The 24105-nt window shown below is 50.4% G+C and overlaps 1 protein-coding gene across 1 annotated transcript in view; it reads left to right on the top strand.

The window, feature by feature from the left end:
* The window catches only part of FRMD5 (FERM domain containing 5), a 41043-nt gene extending 27865 nt beyond the window's left edge, over positions 1-13178 (top strand). Inside the window, exons 13-15 of the mRNA XM_048482099.1 lie at positions 9896-10038; positions 11013-11206; positions 13075-13178. Of these exons, the coding sequence (XP_048338056.1) occupies positions 9896-10038; positions 11013-11206; positions 13075-13178 (441 nt within the window). The remainder of the gene's footprint in view (positions 1-9895; positions 10039-11012; positions 11207-13074) is intronic.
* The last annotated feature ends 10927 nt before the right edge of the window (positions 13179-24105 follow it).

The raw sequence follows: 24105 nt of genomic DNA, 5'->3' as shown, positions 1-24105 counted from the left end.
TTCCGTTCTGTGCTTTGCTTTTGCTTTGCAGGTGCTAATCTGATCGTGGTCAGATCAGCTCTACCAAGAATGTGACAACATCTCTGCAGGTGGAGATGAAAGAGGCCCTCTCAGCAACAGCAGCCAGGTGTTTATTGAACCATAAGCCAGGATCTAATGCAGCTCCGAGATTCTTCACCTGAGACTACAGACAGCTAAATACCATCTGAGGAGCCGCGTGGCGTAGTGGTTAAGTGCTTGCACTGCCACTCACACGGTCAGTAGTTCGAGCCCCGCGTGGGTCAGATATCCTGGCAGCCAGCCGGCTCATGGTCAACTCAGCCATCCATTCATTCCTTGGTCGGTAAATGAGTACCTAGCTCATAGCTAGGGGGTAAAGAATACAGCAATGGCAAACTACCCCACAAAGAGGCTTGCCTATAAAATCACTGCTCGCAGTGGCACCCCAGGGTTGAACACGACTGAAGGGGAAACTTTACTTTAAACACCATCCATTTCAAGGGTGCCTCAGCTTCCTCCATGGCTGCAGATTTCCCTACCAGCATCACTGCCCAGATTAAGTTGCAGATTGTTCACCTCCCCCTTTTTGACCACAGAGACAGCTGCTTCTAGTCGCTTTGTAAAGACCTGGTGTCATCAGCATATTAACGACTATTTATAGTATTGGTGGTTAACCTTTATGGCGCTTCCAGATACCATGGACTTCATACTCCTTTATCAGCCCCTGCCAGCATGCTGGCAAGGGCTGATGGGAAATTGTAGTCCATGAACATCAGGAGTGCCATAGGTTGGCCACCCCTGACTATACCGTCTCTACATTCATACTTATGAAATAAATATTAAACAATACTTCATTCATTCATTCATTCATTCATTCATTCATTCATTCATTCATTCATATATATTTATAGCCTGCCCTCCCCCTGGATAGCAGAGCTCTGGGCAAGTAACAACTATTTAAATAAACAGTAAATAAAGACATGAATTAAAAGTAAATTAAAGCCGTACAATAGATGATGTTAAAAAGCAGCAGTACGCAGGTTCTAACAGTACACCCAACTGCCAGTTCTGGTACTGTGAACAAACTCATACTAGCTCAGTGCGCTGGTGTGGAGTCAGCCTAAAAGGCCAGATGATCTAATTGTGCATATTGCGGGAGGGGGCCCACAAGGTCCAGGCTGGCCAACAGATTTGCCGTGTGCCGCCTGAGCCAGAGGCACCCCACTGCAGAGTGCCTGGGGCCAGCAGAAGAAAAAGGACTCGAAAGGATTTGCAGCTGTCCGCTACGCTGCACAGCAGGGGATTCAAACCCACTTTCCCCAACAGATGGCAAAAAAACCCATCTCATCCAGGGAAAGCAGTCCGCAGGAACTTGGGAAGGACAGGCTGTTTATAGCCTTTGCCCATCTCACAAGTGGCTAAGCTGAGATGCCCTCAGCTAGATTTCAGTTCCGTAGGCTGTGACCATCGCTGCTTACGAAAAGCAAAGAGTTGGTTGCTCCTGGGCTCCTCAACACCGTTCACACGTCTGCCCCCAAAAGTGCAGGTTTGCCTGGAGCTCCCCCCGTTACATACTGATCACCCTACTCTGGGATCCAGCACTTGATTCCTACACGAGTCAGCCCTTTTGAACCCCTTTTGCTTTGAGGTCATCTTTCCATTGTTTGTCACAACCATTTGTCATCCGTCTCTCTCTCTCAAATGCAGACAAATATTTTTGCCTAGCAAGGCACCCGCCTCAGAAAGACAAGCACATGAAAGGAAGGAAGATCACAGCACAGGAAGAGCCGTCTTGTCATCACGCTGTTCGAGGAGCAAAACCAAGTATCCTTCATAGATTTTTAATGAGCCTTTTCCCAGTAAGCACACATCTGCCTTGACAGCCCAGATGCTTCCAATTTCTCAACCCCAGCCTGGCAAGAAGAAGAAGAAGAAGAAGAAGAAGAAGAAGAAGAAGAAGAAGAAGGAGGAGGAGGAGGAGGAGGAGGAGGAGGAGGAGGAGTTTGGATTTATATCCCCCCTTTCTCTCCTGCAGGAGACTCAAAGGGGCTGACAATCTCCTTGCCCTTCCCCCCTCACAACAAACACCCTGTGAGGTGGGTGGGGCTGAGAGAGCTCCGAGAAGCGGTGACTAGCCCAAGGTCACCCAGCTGGCGTGTGTGGGAGTGCCCAGGCTAATCTGAATTCCCCAGATAAGCCTCCACAGCTCAGGCGGCAGAGCTGGGAATCAAACCCGGTTCCTCCAGATTAGAGACACGAGCTCTTAACCTCCTACGCCACTGCTCCTACACCACTGGAGGGCAGGAAGATACTTCTGTAGCCCTCTTATGGCTGCACGGTTAGGGCAAAACCAGAAACGGCAGCTTTCACAAGACAGCAAACAGCCCAAGAAAGCATTCAGAAATGTACACATTTATTGGAATATTTATACCCCACTTTTCGATGGCAGCTGAAGGTGGTATACAATTCTAAATTTTCCATACACTGCGATGGCGAACCTTTTCGGAGCTCCTCGAAATTAAATTGCAAACCTGCTAAAACCACTTATTTATCGCGGTGCGCCAACATGGCACTTTAACGGAATACTTAGGTTTTAGTTTAGAAAAAATGAAGTTGGTTCCGAGGTAAGTGCGCTACTCGGAGTGCTTGGTGGTAGTCGGTGGTTTTGCTTTGAAGCAACCGTGGTAACTTTTCCTTAACGGTTGAATCAAATAAATTCCTAGGATGGCTTACTCAGAAGCAAGCCCCATTGCCAGCAACTGAGCTTACTCCCAGGTAAAGGATCGCGCTTTAGTTCTTCGCATGAAAATCAGTGGGGTTTAACAGCGTTTAACAGGGTTTCCTACACTGCTTCCCCAAAACTAGGTTTAATGCTAATAATCAAGCCCAGCGGCACAGGCCAGCCTAGATGTGTGTGTGTGTGGGGGGGCACACTGTTTGTGCGTGCCCACAGAGAGGGCTCTGAGTGCCATCTCTGGCACCCATGCCATAGGTTCGCCACCACTGCCATACACCATACAGTAAAATCCCATTAACCTCCTCCCCAAGAAAATACATGCTGCTTAGAACTCATTAAAGGCCCTAACACACAGGTGTTAAACTTGGGGCCCTCCAGATGTTATGGACTACAGTTCCCATCATCCCCTGCCAGCATCAAATTTCAGGCAGTTTTGTTGTCTTAAGATAGTTTTGAAAAATTATTTGCTTGTTTTATCTTCCACCTCTTCAGTCTTAGCCCTGCCGTACTGTATTGTCTTAGTAGAGACCTGCACTGTTTGATTTGTTTTTCATGTTTTGTAATCCACCCTGAGTCTCTGGCCGTTTCTGCATGGCTCAAAAACAGCGCCCTAGGGATGGTAAAAACACCGTCCCTGGGGTGCTGTTCGCACAGCTGCCGCAGCAGCGCCATGCTCAACCCCCTCCCAAATGGCAGGGAAACACTGCTTTCACAACTCGCTCAATGAGTAAGTTTTTTGGAAAGCAATGTCTTCCTGCCAGCGCCGTGGAAAGCGCACTGACGTGAGGAAGCCACTTCAAGGCGCCTCCGGTTTGTTGGGTGTCCCTACCTTTTCTCCCTGCGAAGCTACCTCGGAGGGCAGCGTGGGCGTGTCCCTTCCTCCATCCAGAGCTTTGCAGGGAGAAAAGGTATGTATACCCAACAAACTGGAGGCGGCTCCATGCAGAGTCACCCCTGCAGGCCGTGGTGGATTTAGGACCGTCCGCACAGGACCGTGTGAACGGTCCCAAGGCTCCACCGGCATAAATTATGCTGGCGGCCAGTCGCTTCTGCTGCTGTGCAGAAACGGCCTCAGTGAGAAAGAAGGGGCATAAATAAAATTAATAAATAAAAGCTGTTAATATAGGATACATCTTGGACTGGGAGGAATCCTCCTGCAATCCGTGCACAGATTCTTCCTGATTCACAGCTTGAACAAGCATTCGATAAATTACAGGTTTAGCAACTGTGTGTCCGAAGCCCTTAGTTTTCACTCCGTAGCTTCTTTTGTCAAGCACATGAGGCTACCAAAATCAAGACATTCATTCCTTTCAATTTCTCTGCATCCCATCATTTCTGATTGCATAATAAATCTATTATGTTTTTTTAATGACAGGGTAGCAAACAGAATACTGCAGGGAATAGCTACAGTCAAGTCCAAAATGCATCTGACAGCCAAACACCAGCTACAAAAGCTGCCCCCTGCAGAGACAGTATTCGTCTTCGGATGGTAAAAATTATTTCTGTAACCAGTATTTATTTTGCCTTTGGAAAGAAATGGAAAGCTACCGGAAAAATTCCATCAGCAAAGATCAACCCCCCAAATAATTGGATATTGCAAACTGACTTCATCTCTGGTTCAGAACCAAATTATTTGCTCTGACGGCACTCCTGTACATTCAAGCGTATATCTACTTTGATCACACAGAGACAGGAATTAGTATCAGAAACTAATAATAAAATGGTGGCGGAAAAGTGCCAGAAGCCGCCCCGAAGAAGCAAACCACGAGGAGAGCAGAATTCTCCTTCGCCTGCCGCTTACTTCCCCAGGCACAAAAACTGAGGCCCCTTCCGCACATGCAGAATAATGCACTTTCCATTCACTTTCAATGCACTCTGAAGCTGGATTTTACTGTGCGGAATAGCAAAATCTACTTTCAAACAATTGCGAAAGTGGATTGAATGTGCATTATTCTGCATGTGGAATACTGTGGAGTCCTGTGTCCAGTTCTGGTCACCACATCTCAAAAAGGATATTGAAGAGATAGAAAAAGTGCAGAGAAGGGCAACAAGGATGATTGAGAGATTGGAGCACCTTCCTTATGAGGAGAGGCTGCAGCGTTTGGGACTCTTTAGTTTGGAGAGGAGACGTCTGAGGGGGGATATGATTGAAGTCTATAAAATTATGCATGGGGTAGAAAATGTTGACAGAGAGAAATTTTTCTCTCTTTCTCACAATACTAGAACCAGGGGGCATCCATTGAAAATGCTGGGGGGAAGAATTAGGACTAATAAAAGGAAACACTTCTTCACGCAACGTATGATTGGTGTTTGGAATATGCTGCCACAGGAGGGGGTGATGGCCACTAACCTGGATAGCTTTAAAAGGGCTTGGACCGATTTATGGAGGAGAAGTCGATCTATGGCTCCCAATCTTGATCCGCCTTGATCTGAGATTGCAAATGCCTTAACAGACCAGGTGATCGGGAGCAGCAGCAGCAGAAGGCCATTGCTTTCACCTCCTGCAGGTGAGCTCCCAAAGGCACCTGGTGGGCCACTGCGAGTAGCAGAGAGCTGGACTAGATGGACTCTGGTCTGATCCAGCTGGCTTGTTCTTATGTCCTTATGTTCTTATGTGCGGAAGGGGCCTAATTAGTGTATATGGAATATGTGAGTGTGGGGATGGGCCACCTTCCCAGAAGGGAACCTGATTTCCCGTCAAAATAGCCAAAAGTCAGGAAAGGTCCTCCCTTCCATGGTCTCTCATTCCTGGGGATTCCTGGCATAAGTTTTTACATCTGGTTAGGGAGACATGTGTCCAAACTTAGACTGAGACCCCTAAACTACGACGTTGGCATCTTTGGCGAAGCTGGAACTACAATGAAGCAGTAGGAACAAATCACAGAGAAATGAATGATACTGAACAGCGATGGTGTTTTGAAGCATTTGCCAAAGTAATATCCCACACGCAAAATAGCACTAGCATAAAATGAAATGCTAAATGCACACTGGAGTAACATGTTCCACTCGAAGAGGGAGATGGGGAATTAGAGACAGATCACAAGGGGACTCTTACTGTTACTTATTCTTGTAGGATCCTGAACGTAGACACTTCTGGGGAGATTCCCAAGTGTCTAGCTAACCTATTACATATTTACTTACTTCATTTAAATCCAATTTTTTTCCCTATTAGGGACCCAAAGTGATTCACAATCTCCATTTTATCCACCCAACGGCCCTGCGAGATAGGGTAGGCCAGTGGTGGCGAACCTATGGCACTCCAGATGTTCATGGACTACAATTCCCATCAGCCCCTGCCAGCATGTAGTCCATGAACAACTGGAGTGCCATAGGGGGTAGGCTGACCATGTGTGGCTGGGTCGGATTCAAAAGGGACCCTCAGAACCATACAAGCCAGAAGGGGCTGGAGCTGATCAGAGGGGTGCCGAAGGAAACACATCCAGGTAGCTGTTCAAACCAAAAAGGCCCACAGCAAGGCCAGAACGGCTCAGCGCCACGAATCTCTATGAGAGGAGTTCCTTGGTCTTGAGAATTGCTTGAAATCAGGGAAGGAAGGAAAGCCTCGGGCTGGAGAGGTGCTCTTGATTATCTAACTGAAATGCAGATCACAGCCGCTCCCAAGCACTCAGGTTGAGTCATAGGAGGAGGCAAACGCATTTGTTAACATCACTGATGTCTCTGGAGTCTGTTCTTAAAGGCCGTCATTAATGCAATAAGAGTCTTAAGGCCAATAATCACAGAGAACTTCTGGTTAGTAGCCCAAGCACTCTGGGAAGTGGTGGCGAACCTATGGCACTCCAGATGTTCATGGACTACAACTGGCCAGATGTAAATGGACTGCAATTGGCCATGCTGGCAGGGGCTGATGCGAATTGTAGTCCATGAACATCTGGAGTGCTATAGGTTCGCCACCACTGACTCTGGGTCTTAAATGGGGCCACACCTCTCAAGGCTCTTATCACGATTCCAGTGGTACAGACTGAAATGGAGTCTTGACAGCACCATTCATCCACTCCTCCAAAGCAGGGGAGCACCCCGTGGGGCAAGAGAGGGATGTGGGGAGGTAAACAGAGGGGGCTCTGCTTCTGCCCCCCACACTCACATGCCTCCTCCGCAGATCAAACCGGCCCTCCACCCCCCAACGCCACTTTTTGGCCTGATCAGGGCCGTTCTGTGATCTGGCCAGATGCTGTCGGCCTCTTGAGATTAAATCACAAAAAGCAAAAGTGAAAGGTTATTTGGTGGACTATGAAGTCTATAAAACAATCGTTTGGATAGAATTGGCGGGGGGGGGGGGAGATGTTGGAAGAGAAAGAACATGCATTGTTCATAGAATGAGGACAGCCGCTAATTGCCAACTGTGATTATAGGAGAGTCGAAATTAGAGATTCAAGCAGAGAGCATTCCCAAGCGGATGCTCCAAACTCCACCATACATTTTTAACAACTACATAATAATATTAAAAACATTTAGGTTCTCTTTTGCCTTAGGTGATGATGCATCTCCGCTATACTAGCCAACAACATCAACAAAGTACTTTGATTCGGTACCAAGATGTGGGAGAAAACGTTCTCTCCACCACAGCTCACAGACTGATTATGCAGCAATTTTTGCATCTGTTTCCTTGAAAGAATCTCATGGAACCTGAAAGGAACTGAAGAAAATTATATGACAAATACCAGGAAAAAAACAACACAAAGAATTTTTCATTCCCTAACTTCACTAATTTTCACAAACCATTTTCATGAACCACAGCCTCTTTGTCAAATGCAAAATGCAGTAGGCATTGGTTCCTGCTCTTCATGGTTTAAAACAAACTTCGTCGATTTATTGTCAATGTATTGTCAAAGGCTTTCACGGTCGGACTCAACTGGTTCTGGTGGGTTTTCCGGGCTGTGTGGCCGTGGTCTGGTAGATCTTGTTCCTAACGTTTCGCATCTGTGGCTGGCGTCTTCAGAGGTGTATGAACACTTCTCTCTGTGATACACCTCCGAAGATACCAGCCACAGATGCAGACGAAACATTAGGAAGAAGATCTACCAGACCACGGCCACACAGCCCGGAAAGCCAAACTTCATCAAACTTTGGAAGCTGCAGAGAGATTCTAGAAGAAACTCAAATAATATGGAGAGAGATGCCATTCACATTCCCAGATGCCTAATCTAAATTTTAAACACATTTAAATAATGACTAAAAGCAAAATCCAGCACTCTAGGAATTATGGCTCATTATCTGAAGGTAAGGATTTCGGCACTGAGGTAGCAGGCAGCTGATTTGTCAGCACAGCACAGTTTCAACCACAAAGAGCAAACGTGTGAGTAGCAGACCTCCCCACGCACTCACTAGGTGTCCATTTGCTCTGTCCGAGCCCCAAATCCATGTGTGCGCACACCCACCTCTGCGCTGCCAATGCCACCCTCCCTTCTGCCTGTAGGTCCATCTCAGCATAAAAAAACACCCACCGAAAACAAAGACAGTCTCTGTGGCAAAATTAATAGTACAAGTGACAGTTTTAAAAACCCATATGAAGAAGAGAAGAAGAAGAGTTGGATTTATATCCCCCCTTTCTCTCCTGTAAGGAGACTCAAAGGGACTGACAAACTCCTTTCCCTTCCCCTGCTCACCACAAACACCCTGGGAGGTAGGTGAGGCTGAGAGAGCTCCGTAGAGCTGTGACTAGCCCAAGGTCACCCAGCTGGCGTGTGTGGGAGCGCACAGACTAATCTGAATTCCCCAGATCAGCCTCCACAGCTCAGGCGGCAGAGCGGGGAATCAAACCCGGTCCCTCCAGATTAGAATGCACCTGCTCTTAACCACTACGCCACTGCCGCTCCTTGAGGTGTATCAAGAGGCTCTGCCATTGGCTCCATTTTCTTCCAAATACTCCAGTGTTTTTGCTGTCATGGAGCGCTGGGAAGAATCTCACACAGCTGAGCCAAAGACAACTCTCAGCGCACACAGCAGCACGGCGTGGCTGGGTAGCTCGTCCCACACAGAAGCACCACTGGAACGGAGCTTCCCAGCACTCCTAGACAGCAAAAACACTGGAGGATTCGGAAGAAAATGGAGCCAATGGAGGAGCCTCTTGATACACCCCAAATCCCACCCAAGACTGCTGTGAGCTGGGAATGATCTTGACTCCGCGAATACGAGGCTCGGCCTCCTGCTGCAGCCACCTTGACCACAACGGAAAGTCTCGTGTGGGCACCTCCACACATCTTTGCAGAGGACGACTACATTCACCAAGGCCTGGGAAGAATAAATTAAACAAAATTGGGGGAGGGCCTCCCCTTTGCAGCAGTGGCGTAGGAGATTAAGAGCTCGTGTATCTAATCTGGAGGAACCGGGTTTGATTCCCAGCTCTGCCGCTTGAGTTGTGGAGGCTTCTCTGGGGAATTCAGATTAGCCTGGGCACTCCCACACACGCCAGCTGGGTGACCTTGGGCTAGTCACAGCTTCTCGGAGCTCTCTCAGCCCCACCCACCTCACAGGGTGTTTGTTGTGAGGGGGGAAGGGAAAGGAGATTGTGAGCCCCTTTGAGTCTCCTGCAGGAGAGAAAGGGGGGATATAAATCCAAACTCTTCTTCTTCTTCTGCATTTTTTCTTAGGGCATTTTTTCTTAGGGAAATTGGGGGGGGGGGGAATCCTAAGAAAAACACTCCTAAGAAATGTATTGTTGAAGGCTTTCACGGCCGGAATCACTCCTAAGAAATGTTTCTTCTTTTGGAATGACTGGAAGGCTTCTTAAGGCACACATGGTATGAAAAAGCCGAGAGGTTTTTCCATTTTTGAGCCCAGGAGGGGCACCAGCTCACTGCCACCAATAAACAGAATCAGGAGTATCTGTAGTAGATCCACTGGAACATGCACAGTGAAAGCTCTTTTGGATCCAACGGACTCCCCAGCAGTTGGTCCCTGCCTCCCCCCCCAAAAGTTAACCCCGAGGGATACTGAGGGGCGGCTCCTGCAGAGAAGGGCCCCCCACTTGTGGCGCGTGCCTTTGTACCTCAGGAAAGCAACCTTTGTGCAGCTGCAAGACTGCAGCCTCCCCGGCTCGTGGCCTGAGAGCTCCAGGCCCAAACGGCTGCTCTGTCATGGGAGCTGGGGGGGGCTGACCACAGGCCCTGAGCCTCACCTGTCTCACAGCGCCGTTTGCAGGACCCGAGGGGGAGGGAGAACCACACACGCAACCCGGACCCCCTTGCAGCAGCGTGGGCAGGAAAGAGGCAGAATCTGGCCGAACCCCCTCCTTCCCTCCCCCAAGACTTGGCATCTGAAGCATCCAGACGGCAGACAAACAGGTTTCCTTCATAGGGACTCATGACCTCCCAGAGCCCACAGCTCTCCCACTCTTGCCGCTCCACCCCCACACAAAAAAACCCACTCTGCGATCCCTGCATGACCTAAACTATTTTGGTACAAGAAATCCCAGCAGGCTAGCCCCAAGGAAGCGCCGTGCCTGCGCATTCAGGTTCACCGAGCGTGCCTTCTCCTTCAGTGCTAACTTCCTTTGTCGTATAAGGTGACCTTGCAAGAGCTTCGCGGGGAGCGGCGGCGTCTTCGCAGAGGAGAGGGAGGAGTTTCAGATGCTGGAAGCTATGAGGGCCAAGGCCCGCTGCTGTCACATGTAAGAACCTAAGACGAGCCTGGCTGGACCACACCACTGAAGGCCCCCCTCGTCCAGTATCCGGTTTCACACAGCAGCCAACAGGCCACAGGGCACAGAGGCCCCTGCCCTCTCCAGGTGGTACCTCCTGCCCTAACCCTCTCCTCCATGAATTCACAGGTGTCAAACTCGCAGCCCTCCAGATGTTATAGTCCAGTGGTGGCGAACCGTTGGCACTCCAGATGTTATGGACTACAATTCCCATCAGCCCCTGCCAGTTGGCCATGCTGGCAGGGGCTGATGGGAATTGTAGTCCATAACATCTGGAGTGCCAAGGGTTCGCCACCATGGTTATAGTCCATAACATCTGGAGGGTCACGACTTTCAACCCCTGTTGTGGCCACGACTTCATCCTCTGGTAGCAAATTCCACAGTGGCAGTGATGCTTCCCACGGGAATTTTTTGGGCAGCCCCCCCCCCTCTGTCATTTGTGGGGCGCTCTTCCCTGCTGCTCTGTTAGAGGCACTTTTTAGAGGCTACAGCAATTACCGATTTTTTTAAAAGGCTTCTGGTGATATGGTGAGGAAAACGGCCACAAAAAGCAGAGCGAAGGAAAACGGCACCAATGTGGATGGGGGGACCTGTGCAAACGACCCCCTTTCTGTCCAGGCAGCCCGATGGGCCCCCCCTCGGTCTGTCCTCTGCTCCAGCAAACCAGAGAAAAGAGGGACTGCGAGAGAGCGGACAAGGGAGGGGGGAAGGAGGGCTGGGAGAGGACCACGTTGAGTGGAGGCTCCACAGCAAGCACTTCTGCTGTGCGACTGAAGCAGAGAAAAGCTCCATGCAGAAGCAGCTACACAAGGGTCACACACACACACACACACACACACACACACACACACACACACCCTGTTACAAACACGGTATGGGCTCTCCATAGAAACTGTGGCTTCCCTCTGGTTGGCAGGACAACCTCCCAAAAGGGACAAGTGACTAGCTCAGGGGTCTGCAACCTGCAGCTCTCCAGATGTTCATGGACAATTCCCATCAGCTCCAGCAATTGGCCATGCTGGCAGGGGCTGATGGGAGTTGTAGTCCATGAACATCTGGAGAGCTGCAGGTTGCAGACCCCTGGACTAGCTGAAGCATCCAAGGGCGCTTGCCTGGCTTAAATGAAATTACTCATTGGACCCAGAGGCTGGCTCACTGCCTTGCACCTAAATGCAGCTGACACCAGAGAGACATCAGAGTCTAAATTTGGCTGACGTCTCTCTGCTCAGATGAAGCCTCTTGGGTGTCGACTCAACCCCCTGATCAGCCAGTACAGCTAGATATTACAAAGGCACTTCTTGTAGAGTGGGGATTGGGACCGCCCAGCAAATCCAAGACATGTCTGCTAGGTCGCAGGGCCCCCTGGAGCTGCTTTTGCATGGGACTCCATGTCACCGGCGTCAGGCCTCCTCTACCTTCATATGCCCGCTGAGCGGACATAGGAGAGTCCTCTTTAACACAGGCAGATTCAGAGACACACAGTGGCACTCCCTTGGCCAGGTTCAGAGAGAGAGAGAGAGAGAGAGAGAGAGAGACACACACACACACCCACACCCACACACACCCACACACACACCACTTGTTAGGCCCCTAGTCTTCCATATGCGCCTGCAAGGCAGACTGCCCCAGAACAAGTGAGTGCAAAACACTTTTAGAATGTATATTTCTAAACCTGCCCCAAAATGAAGGTCTCCAGTGAGTCTCGCCCTTCAAAAGGAACTCCCAGGAGGTCAGCAAGCCGAACGAGACCAGCCACAAAAGATCCATGTTCAGTGTATTATTATTGATCAACAGTATTTTAAGGAGGGTCAAGTCTGGATCAGATCCGCAGCACAGAAGAGAAAGATGTAACGCTGGCCCCTCGGGTGCCATTTTGCTGTTCACAAACTCCGTTGCCGAGCCCAACCCTAACCCTATGCACCTGTTCCATGGTGATCACTTCAGTCATCACAAAACTCTACTTAATCTACTTCAGACCTCTCTGGAGAGGTAGGATGGGGACGAAGGGAGAGTCACCCTAAAACCCATTTCTGACCTCCAGTCATGACAATATGGCAATTCAACCCCATTAGCAAAGGGGATTGCTGGAGGCTTTGCCAAGATGGGTCCTTGCCTGCCCCTCTCATGGAATGGCCTTGGTGGTCGGCTCACGGAGGTTCTGTGCTGCTGAAACAACATGTGCAGGAAAACATTCAGGAATAAACCCCAGCCCCATCCAAGGTGGTGCAGCTACCTGGACCAGAACAGCCGGCTCACAGTCATCAACAGGCAGAAAAGAAAACCCTGACCCTGTTGTCTCCTCCTCGTTTGGAGACACAGACTGCACCCGTTGCTCCAGGGACAATCTGGGGTTGCATCAGGGCATGAAGTGCTTTATAGTTTTGCATCAGTGCATGAAGTGCTGAGGAGCAGCAGTGGAGGCTTCTCTGGGGAATTCAGATTAGCCTGGGCACTCCCACACACACCAGCTGGGTGACCTTGGGCTAGTTACAGCTTCTCGGAGCTCTCTCAGCCCCACCCACCTCACAGGGTGTTTGTTGTGAGGGGGGGAAGGGAAAGGCGATTGTAAGCCCCTTTGAGTGTCCTACAGGAGAGAAAGGGGGGATATAAATCCAAACTCTTCTCTTCTTCTTCTTCTTTATGGGTGACACCTGAAACGGCACCTATTGTGGGCCTCCAGCACTGCCAGGCACCCTGAAGCCTGCTTTTCAGCAGCAGCAGCACCACAAGCAGAACAGAGAGGCTTCCAGGGAACAAGACCCAGAGGGTTTCAGTCTACGTTGACTGAAACGTTGACTGAGCAACTAAACAGCTGGCCCATTTTTCCAGCTAGCCAAGGGAAGGCTGAAATCTGCACAGCCAGACCCGGAAGAGTCCATGTTCAGGATCAGCGCGACGCCAGTTAAGCATCCAGGAAGGACAGAATCCCAAGCGGGCATCAGAAGACACTCAAAAACCGGCACGTCCATTTATGTTTTTACCTGCTTCTCCAAGCAGCGCCTTTGTAATAGTCACACCTATTCATTCCCAATTAGCAAGTTGTATCAGGGAAGCAGCGCCAAGCCGTCCTTCTCAATTTACGCCCTCAAGCCCCAACTCTGCAGTCTGCCGCGTAGGTCTGGCTGTCTTCTCCAAATGAAAGTGCCTGAAAAATTGCTTGCTTCCATATGCCTTTCTGTGGCTCTTCCAGGAGGGCTGCTCCGTGGCCGTCCGTGGCCATTGAAACAATCGCGTGGCATTCAACGAATAAAAGGAAGAGTCGCTTCATCTTGGATTTATCATCTGTTGACATTTCTCCTGCTCTGCCATGATGTTCCCCTGCAGAGATTGTGAAGGCCACGTGGGCAGAAGGGTCATGATCAAATCCGTCTTCCCCCTCACCAGCCAACTGGATAATAGAGCAACAGATGGTGGATGGCTCGAATCTACCATGACACGGCTCTGAAATTTTTTTTGTATATAGAGATGCTGATGGCTTAGTCAGGGTATTAATCCTGGCTGATCAATTATCCTAAATAGTTAAGCTTGGATCTCCCGCTGAATAACTATCAACACTGAATAACCATCAACACATTGGGCTTGAATTTGGGTTTCTGTCCTACGGAAACCGAAGCCTTGGTTTTCGTCCTGTAGTCGTCTGTCTGAAGGATTAAGAAGGCTTATTCAGAAGACAAGAGTTCTGCCCCTTTGCCGAGGTCAAGCCCAGCCTGCTAGGCAACCGGGGGCGGGGGGGGGGGGGGGGCACACAACCACCATCCTCATTCAAGTCTTTGCTACCAGCACTTGCCCCATGGGAAGTCCGGTTTCCAGAGCACAACATATTGAGGCTGCACCCTAAAGATGCTCAAGCAACGAGGCCACTGGACTGAAACCAAACCCAAGTCAAGCTAAAACGACACCTGACCACCATTGTGGGTGGGTGTCGCACCCCTGAACTGTTCAACGAGACCCTGTGTTCAGAGGATATCTTTACGAGGAAAGAGTATCAGGAATAGAAGAAGAAGAAGAAGAAGAAGAAGAAGAAGAAGAAGAAGAAGAAGAAGAAGAAGAAGAAGAAGAAGAAGAAGAAGAAGAAGAAGAAGAAGAAGAAGAAGAAGAAGAAGAAGAAGAAGAAGAAGAAGTTTGGATTTATATCCCCCCTCTCTCTCCTGCAGGAGACTCAAAGGGGCTGACAATCTCCTTGCCCTTCCCCCCTCACAACAAACACCCTGTGAGGTAAGTGGGGCTGAGAGAGCTCCGAGAAGCTGTGACTAGCCCAAGGTCACCCAGCTGGCGTGTGTGGGAGTGTACAGGCTAATCTGAATTCCCCAGATAAGCCTCCACAGCTCAGGCGGCAGAGCTGGGAATCAAACCCGGATACACAAGCTCTTAACCTCCTACGCCACTGCTGCTATCATCTGAATAAGAATAAAGGCTTCCACTGCCAGAACTGAAGTAGAGACAGACAAGCATATCCCACCACGTCACGCCCCACCTCACGTGTCTGACACCATCCCTCGTCACCCAGTCCCAAGGGGGGAACGGCCCCTCACCTGTCCCATGGTGAAGAGACAAGATCCAGAGACAAGGTGGCCTCCCCCAGGCTCAAAACAACCTCCACTCCACACCACGGACAGAACTACAACAGCAGCTGCCAAATGAGTTGAGAAGGCCGTGCGCTGGAAGACGAACTACGAAGAGTGAGAAAGCACCTCAGTAATGAACCACAGTAATGAAAAGGGAGGGGGTGATGAGGAGGGAAAGAATCCAGAGTTCCAGGTTGGACAGTCATGGCAGGATCAAACCGGGCACGAGCCGATCATAACAGCAGGGTCCTGGGGTCCAGCAGTTCCAGCCACTCGGATCTTTAGTCCCGAGGTGCAGCCACAAGGAAAGAGCCACAGAGTCCACGACCAGAGTCTGGTCTTGCAACAGTCGTTCAGACTCCGGCCCCTTCCTCACATGCAGAATAACACACATTCAATCCACTTTCACAGTTGTTTGCAAGTGGATTTTGCTATTCCGCACAGTAAAACCCACCTTCAAAGTGCATTGAAAGCGGATTAAAAGTGCATTGTTCTGCATGTGCGGAAAGGGCCTTCGTGGCTGAATTAAAATGTACTGAGCTGACACTGGATTGCCCAAAAGCCTCTGCATGCTGGGATACCGTCATGTCACTCATGCTCCCACCTTCTGCCTGGTCCCAGCATCCCCCAAAACACAATTTCAGATTTTGAGAGTCAAACAAGGACCTGGGAAAGGCAAGTTCAAATCCCCGCTCACACCACGGAAGCCTGCTGGGGGACCTTGGGCCAAGCCACGCCCTCTCGGCCCTGACCAGGCCTGATATTTCAATGGGAGGCATCCAAGGAATGCCAGGAGTGTGACCCGGGGGGAGGCAGGCAACGGCAAACCGCCTCCCAATGTCTCCTGCCTTAAAGACTGTGACTTGACAGCAAAAAAAAGATAAACCAAACGGGGGTCTGCAACCTGTGGCTCTCCAGATGTTCATGGACTACAATTCCCATCAGCCCCTGCCAGCATGGCCAATTGGGAATTGTAGTCCATGAACATCTGGAGAGCCACAGGTTGCAGACCCGCTAGCTAGCTTGATCTTGTTAGATGTCAGAAGCTAAGCAGACCTTCGGGGAAGTCCAGGGTTCCACAGTTGCTATGTAGAGGCCGGCCGCAGCAAACCACCTCCCAATGTCTCCTGCCTTGAAAACCCAATGTGGTTGCCATAAGTCAACCGTGACTTAACGACAAAAAGAAAAAAAACCCTGCTCCAAGCTGAATCTCTTAAAACACACACACACACACACACACACACACACACACACACACACACACACACACACACACACACACACACACACACACACACACACACACACACTGTACGTATATGCTAGGAAACAGCATCACAGATTTTTAAAAGGGCAGAAAAATAGAAAACAATTTGACAGAAGGATCTGGAGCGGATCGCAACGAAAGCCCGGCAGTCGTGTGACACTGTCAAAACTATGTCACCACCGGCACGTGGGAAGCGGTTCCAAGTGACTCAGGAGGGATCCCTGCGGCCAAATGGGAGGCCTTCAGCAAATTCCTCTGGGGCCTCCGCAAAGCCCCCTGCCAAGTGTGGCTCATGAAAAACCTCAGCAACATCCAGGCCACCAAAGAGCTGCTGAAGGGGTCCTTTCTTGACCTTCTCAGCTGGGAGGAGAAGGAGGAAGAGGAAGAAGAGGAAGGGGAAGAAGAGGAAGAAAAGGAAGAAGAGGAAGAAGAGGAAGAAGAGGAAGAGGAAGAAGAAGAAGAAGAAGAAGAGGAGGAGGAGGAGGAGGAGGAGGAGGAGGAGGAGGAGCATCCGAGGACTAGGACAAGTTTGGATTTATATCCCCCCTTTCTCTCCTGCAGGAGACTCAAAGGGGCTTACAATCTCCTTTCCCATCCCCCCTCACAACAAACACCCTGTAAGGAATTGGGGCTAAGAGAACTCGGAAGAACTGTCCCAGTTGGCATGTGTTTGAGTGCACAAACTAATCTGGTTCACCAGATAAGCCTCCACAGCTCAAGTGGCAGAGTGGGGAATCAAACCCAGATTAGAGTGCACTTGCTCTCAACCACTACACCGCGCCGGCCCCCACTCGCACCCTCCCCATCAGCATCCTCCCTCGCAACAGGAACGGCTCCAGCAGGAGCTCAGATGGGGATGCCTGCCTGCCTGAGTCGGCTCAGTTGCCTCCAGCAGGACAAGCGGCAGTGGCGGCAGCAGCCGCTCCCCGTGCTCAGCCAACGCAGCTGCGCCTCCTGCCCCCGACGCTTCATGGCTCCCTTCTCACGGCTCCAATTATGCTGATCTATTTGCCCATTGATTTGTTCTGAATGCCTGGCCGTGGGTTTCCTCCTCATTGCGAATTCCCAACTCGAACCACTCAATAAACAACAATAAAAAAGTGCTTCTCTCCGCAACAAAGCCGAGTTTGCTGCGCCAAGCATTCCCAGCCCTGCCACAGCTGGAGCCTCACGGAGGGAACCACAGGGAAAGATGCACCACCAAAACCATAAAAATCAATCACTCTGATTGGGAAACGGGCGCACGAAGGCAGCAACGCTCAGAAAAGAAAGACGATGAATCACAACCGTGTTTAGCCTCCTCCGGTGCACATGGAAAAGCAGAAAGACTGTTCACCGGATTCAACTGGCAGGCAGAAAAAGCCGCTGGGCGCCCTGCCTCTTGCCCCTGCTGGACGGCACTTGCATTTTGCATTTACAATGAACTTCGCGATTTAGATCCTGTTTTTCTCCCCACAGCTGGGACTCAAAAGGCCATTTTCCCTGCCTCCCCCCACTCCGCTCCCCACAATGCGATCAGAGGACAGTTTGTTTTAAAAACCAAACAAATAATAAATGCTACAGTGCTTCTTCTTTTTTTAAAAATCTAGACATTCAGAGGAATGAGTAGATCACAGCAACAGTTTATTATAATGTTATTGCTCCACAACGCAGCAGCAGCGACTGGGGCGTCTTTTTTCTTTCTTTTTCTGACAGCCGGCAGAACTGCCTCCAGTGGTTTAATCGGGAAACTGGCAGCAAAAAACAGGCTCTTGGCAACTTCGGCAAGCGTGAGCTAGAGACGTTTTCCTCTCTGCGTCCCTTTCTGACTCTTGAAGAAGCCTTCTTTCTCCATTTTGATTAATCAGGGTTTTTTCTGCACTCTGGACATGCTCTAAGGCTGCGAAGCAAAGCAAGGGTCAACCAACTGTCCCTTGGTGAGTTCCACAGGGCCTGTAAGACTGAGTTGTTCCACCGGGCCTTTGGGGAGGCCGGCCGCTGATCGGCGCACCCCCTCCTTTCGTTCTCCTCTTTCAATCTCAGGTCCCTTTAACATCAATGGGACCCACTGCCCCCCCCCCCCGGGGGATATTGAAATGCTGTATTTTAATGGTTTTTTTAGTAATTTGGGTTAATGGAGCATATATATATATCTCCCCCCAAGCCCTCCAGGGGAGGGCGGTATAAACTTAATAAATAATAATATTATAATAACCTAAGCCTGTGGGTGGTTTTTCCACTGTCGATAGCTGGAGTATCAAGGTCCGCATGAAATTCTTCATCCAGTCCCCGGATTTTTTTTGGGGGGGGAAGATGCTGAATTTGGTGGCATTATTACTCTTTCCTTCCCCATGACTTGGGGGAGGGGGGGAGAGACGGCCACACACCCAGCTGAGCTTCCTGCCAGTGCAGTGGTGGGGGAACCCTTTCACTTCTTTACCATTTTCTTCCCCTTCGTCCATCCCAATCCCTGAGCCAAACTGCATGGATTTGAAAGGCCGTCATTGAGAAAAGGCTCGGATGCCATTTCAGTTGGTCATGGAGGACAGGACTAGTAAAAACAGGTTTAACTTACAGGCAGGGATATCAGGACAAAAGTTTTAACCACAAGGGCAGCTGGGTCAGATGGAACTGATTCCCCAAGGAAAGTCTGGGTCTACCTCCTGGGAGGAGTTTATGCCAAGACTGGACGACTATTTGTCAGGGATGCTTTCAGTCATTCCGCATGGTGCAAAAGGTTGGACTAGATCCGTGGTGGCGAACCTTTGGCACTCCAGATGTTATGGACTACAATTTCCATCAGCCCCAATTGGCCATGCTGGAAGGGGCTGATGGGAATTGTAGTCCATAACATCTGGAGTGCCAAAGGTTCGCCACCACGGGACTAGATGGTCTCTAGGCTCCTTCCAAAATTTTCATTCTATGATCTGATTAAACAGGCCTTCAAAAACTGAGACCTCAGTAAGGTGTTACTCGGTAACTGGCCACACAGGCGTTCAGGTCAGGCTGTGAAGTGCCACACCGCTGACTTCCCGGGCCCAGCAAAAGATCTAAGGGTGTGTTCCTCAGACAACTGTTCTCTGAAGGTCAAGGGAATTCCACGGTCTCCCCGGCCTTAGCTCATCCACCGGGGCTGCGCTGCGGGCCTCATTGCCTAGCCACGACCTCTACTCACACTGGTGGTTTTGCCCCAGAAGCTAGGTGGCTGCCTTGTTAATAATGAAGTGCTGTCAAACTGCAAGTTGCAACTGACTTATGGCGACCCCTCCTGGGGCCTTCGAGGCAGGAGATAAGCAGAGGTGGTGGCCATTGCCGGCCTCTGCACAGCAGCCTCAGTCTTTCTGGGGGCCGTCTCCAAGAGCTAGTCATACAACTCCGGCCTTAGCGGTCCAAGCTCAGCGTGAACTGGGGTTTGCCTGTGCAAGTCAGCCTGATGTAGGAATGCACCTCTGTTATGACTGACGGACTGATCAGTGGTGGAGTTCCGCATATCATGGCATACTTTTCCATCCTTTCATCAAGTTTGCTCTCAGACACCTTCCCCCCCACCCCCGCCTTCAACTCGTCCAGTAGAAGACCACCCTGCCCTTTGCTCCAACCGAACGCTCCTCTTTCCTGTGACGTTTGGCGCACCTTAACTTCACAGGAATGCCATTTTTCTGTCATAACAGCAGGCTGAGCAATCGCTTTGGCAAGGCGGAGACACAGAAACTCTTATCTGTGGAAATCAAATATGGCCACAGGGAAATATTCCCGTCTGCTGCTACTGTACGCAGCAGCTGGAGTTTACACAGAGTCTTGTTCAATAAAGATGACAGTCGCCCGGGCCTTAAAATAGAAGCAGAGACTCAACGAAACGCAGGCTTTGCCAGGGAGGAACTCAGGTGAGCATTTCAAACCAGGTGCGCTCACTCCAAGGGAGGATGCGCCTCAATGGAAGGTCAGCCATCGATCAACAAGGCCATTTATAGAGGTGGCTTGGATGGGGGTGGGTGGGTTCAAGCACTCAGCGCAAAAGCCGCTTTCCCTTGCCAGCAGCGCCTCACACCTCAAGCACATTTCCCTGAACAGAGGTAGAGCAGAAGAAGAAGAAGAAGAAGAAGAAGAAGAAGAAGAAGAAGAAGAAGAAGAAGAAGAAGAAGAAGAAGAAGAAGAAGAAATTGGATTTATATCCCCCCCTTTCTGTCCTGTAAGGAGACTCAAAGGGGCTGACAATCTCCTTTCCCTTCCCTCTCCCCCCACAACAAACACCCTGTGAGGTGGGTGGGGCTGAGAGAGCTCAGAAGAACTGTGACTAGCCCAAGGTCACCCAGCTGGCATGCGTTGGAGTGCACAGGCCTCCACAGCTCAGGCGGCAGAGCTGGGAATCAAACCCGGTTCCTCCAGATTAGATACACGAGCTCTTAACCTCCTATGCCACTGCTGCTCCTGTTCAACAGCGTTCAACAGTGGAAGATGCTGCCTCAGAGTGTGGTGGAGTCTCCTTTTTTGGAGGTTTTTAAACAGAGGTTGGATCACCATCTGTCAAGAGTGCTTTGATTGTGTCTTCCTGCATGGCCGGTGGTTGGATCAATGTGGTCTCTCCCAACTCTATGGTTCTAGAGTGGGGAGTTTCTCCACAGGAACAATCCAACCAGTCATCCAGAAAGGATGGGGAGGCAGCGTCTCCTTGTTTATCACACAACAGCACCAGATGTGGATTTTAAACTGGTTCCCTTTGTACAGAACTGTCGAAACGACAAATCAACACTCAAAGGACTAAGTGAAATGCTTGTTTTCCCATTCAACAACAGATGCTGGATTGGAATATTTTATACTCCTGCTTTGTAGCCTCAGATGGAGACGAATTCTAATGGGGAAAGAAGTCTTTGTTCAGACAAATGAAGTTTTGACACTCTTCTAAAAGAAGTCCCACAGCCTCACCTGGGGGGAGGGAAGGGAAAAAGAGGACCTCCTTCCTCCAGAAAAGCTGTACAGCTCAGTTGCTGATCTGTGAGACCCAAGTTCCCATGTTCAACTGGGAACTTAGGTCTCACAGTAAAAGGTATCAAGCCATGGCGAGCAGAAAGCAATCTGGACATGCCTGGGGGCACGCTGGCCACATCTGCCTCAAAGGCCAACAAGACCAAGCAAGCCTACGGCCCCTTTCTCCCACGTCTCAAAGTTTGTGGGTTCAAACTGCCACTGTGACTCATGGCCAGCGTACTACCTGGTGGTCCTCGAGCTCCAGTCAAGGTTGTCTGATCCGAGCCAGGGACGTAGGTAAAGGGAGGGGGGGTTCTCGGGTTCAAACCCCTCCCATTACCATTCCGGCTAGCTTGAAACAATGCCTGGAATGGAACAGCCGGAAAGCCCTCAGTCACCGAAACCCCCCCCCTTAAAAAAAAAAAAAAAATAAAAATAAAAAAAAAAAAAAATCTATACTTACATCACTGGCCAGCGCTGCAAAAATAAGTTTGCCCCCGCCTGCCCCCAGCAATCACCTCTTACTCTTGCATGCTCAATCCAACCCCACCAGGGGAAAAGCTGGCCTCTGAGGTGCCCCCCACCACACCCAAAAGCGTGATCCATCAAAACCGGCTCCTGCTCCCGGCAGAAGCGGCTCGCTGGCTCTGACATCCCCCAGCACACTTCAGGTGCCTCCTGAAAGGCGGAAGGGGGTAAAATCCCCATTCTGGTCTCCTGGCTCAAATGCGTTTAACCTGGAAGAGGGGCTTCGGGAGCCAATTTCTACAGAGGTCTGAGAAAAGCAGCCAAAACACGCACAAAATCAGTGCCCTTGGTTTATAAGGGGGGGGGGGGGGGACACCGAAAATCTCACGGAGAGAACAAGGGGAGCAAGCCCGGCTCTTGACCTTTGCTGATCACGCGTCACCTGCTCATCATTCACTTTTTGCCATGGCAACAAGCAAAACGTTTCCAACCTGCCTGCCGCATCTGGGTGAAGCTGGGAAAAAGAAATGCTCCCGGCAGGGGAGACAGACTCCGGGCTTTCACAGATTACCGAGAAAGCGGGCGGTTAGGAAAGAAAGGAAATGTTCGCCTTATTGAGCTGGTGGGCTGGGAGAGGGGCAGCTGCAAGCTTCAAAGAATCAAAAGCCTCAGCCGGACACTGTCTCCAGGTGGCGGGGGGGGGGGGAGGGGGCTTTGATTGCTGCAGAAAACTGGTACACTTAAGAACATACGAACATAAGAACAAGCCAGCTGGATCAGACCAGAGTCCATCTAGTCCAGCTCTCTGCTACTCGCAGTGGCCCACCAGGTGCCTTTGGGAGCTCACAGGCAGGAGGTGAAAGCAAGCACCTTCAAGCCAGGATTGCCCATTCAAACCTTCCTCAGCTGGGCAGCCTCATGCAAGCCCCCCCACCCCAACCTCAGGAACGTGGGGCTTTTCTCAGGGCTGTCACCCAGGTGCTATGGACTCCAATCTGGAGAAGCAGGTTTGAGTCCCCATTCCTCCACACAAGTGATGGACGCTTACCTGGTGAACTGGGCTTGTTTCCCTGCTCCTATACACGAAGCCTGCTGGGTGACCCTGGGCTAATCACATCCTCTCCAAACTCTCTGAGCCCCACCTGCCTCACCAGGTGTTTGTTGTGGGGGGGGGAAGGAAAAGGGGTTTGTAAGCTTCTCTGAGACGCTTTAAAGCAGGGGTCTTCAAACTATGGCCCTCCAGATGTTCATGGACTACGATTCCCATCAGCCCCTGCCAGCATGGCCAAGTGGTAGGGCTCATGGGAATTGTAGTCTATGAACATCTGGAGAGCCATAGTTTGAAGATCCCTGCTTTAAAGAGTTCTGTTCTGCCGGTCTTTCAGCTGAGGCCACACACCTGTCCGGTTTCGCCTGCCGGCCTCCCAGCCTCTAACCAGTAGGGCGCATATTAAATCCTGCCCTGTCCCCCTCTTTCTAATGCTCCCCATGCTTGGATAATTCTTAGACTGTGATGAGGTGGGAAGGATTATGTGCCGTTCATTCGCCATCTGCAGGTTTTAAACTAGATATTAATGGTAGCTTTATATATCTATTGCATATTTGATGTTTGATGTTTTTAAACATGTATGTACGCCACCCTGAGCCCAACTTTGGTCAGGAAGGGTGGGATATAAATTTAATTAACCAATTAGGCGGGATAAAAATCCAAACTTTTCTTCTTTCATAGGGGCCAAAATCTCTGCCAGGGGTCTGCAACCTGCGGCTCTCCAGATGTTCATGGACTACTAATCCCATCAGCCCCTGCCAGCATGGCCAATGAACATCTGGAGGGCCATAGTTTGAAGACCCCTGCCCTATAGGGTCTGCAACCTGCGGCTCACCAGATGTTCATGGACTACAAATCCCATCAGCCCCTGCCAGCATGGCCAATTGGCCATGCTGGCAGGGGCTGATGGGATTTATAGTCCATGAACATCTGGAGAGCCGCAGGTTGCAGACCCCTAAGCAAAGTAAATGCAAAACATCTGATGGCCTTCTTCTACTTGCGAGGTCTCTACCGGTAGATGCTGGGAGGAGGCTCTATCGTGCTGGGAGGAGGCATGGGTGGGCCCTCCACCACTGGTGGAGCCAGCTCTTCCAAGGTCCACAAACTGAGTCACTGAAAGCTCCCAGCTGTTCTGTGTGCAAGAAGGGGGGGGGGGGTTGGCGGCTAAGAAACAGCTCCTTCTTTCAGAAAAGCCCCCCCTCCCCTCCCCTCCCACTGGCCTGGAATTGCCAAGGCAATGACTGGGAAGAACTCTGATATCAACCCGCCGTCCAGGGAGAAGAGAAGGTTCAGTTTGCAGGGGAGTTGGGAAATGGGCAGGAACTGCAAATCTGGTATAAATGGTTCCATGCGTGTGAGCGTGAATAGGGCTTTTGTGCTGCGTACATTAGACTGTTTTGTTCACCCGCCAGTGGCCTT

The sequence above is a fragment of the Sphaerodactylus townsendi genome, linkage group LG17, assembly GCF_021028975.2.
Source record: "Sphaerodactylus townsendi isolate TG3544 linkage group LG17, MPM_Stown_v2.3, whole genome shotgun sequence".
NCBI classification, from domain to species: domain Eukaryota; kingdom Metazoa; phylum Chordata; class Lepidosauria; order Squamata; family Sphaerodactylidae; genus Sphaerodactylus; species Sphaerodactylus townsendi.
Note: the sequence above shows the minus strand (reverse complement) of the source record. Positions and strands in the feature narration are given on the sequence as shown.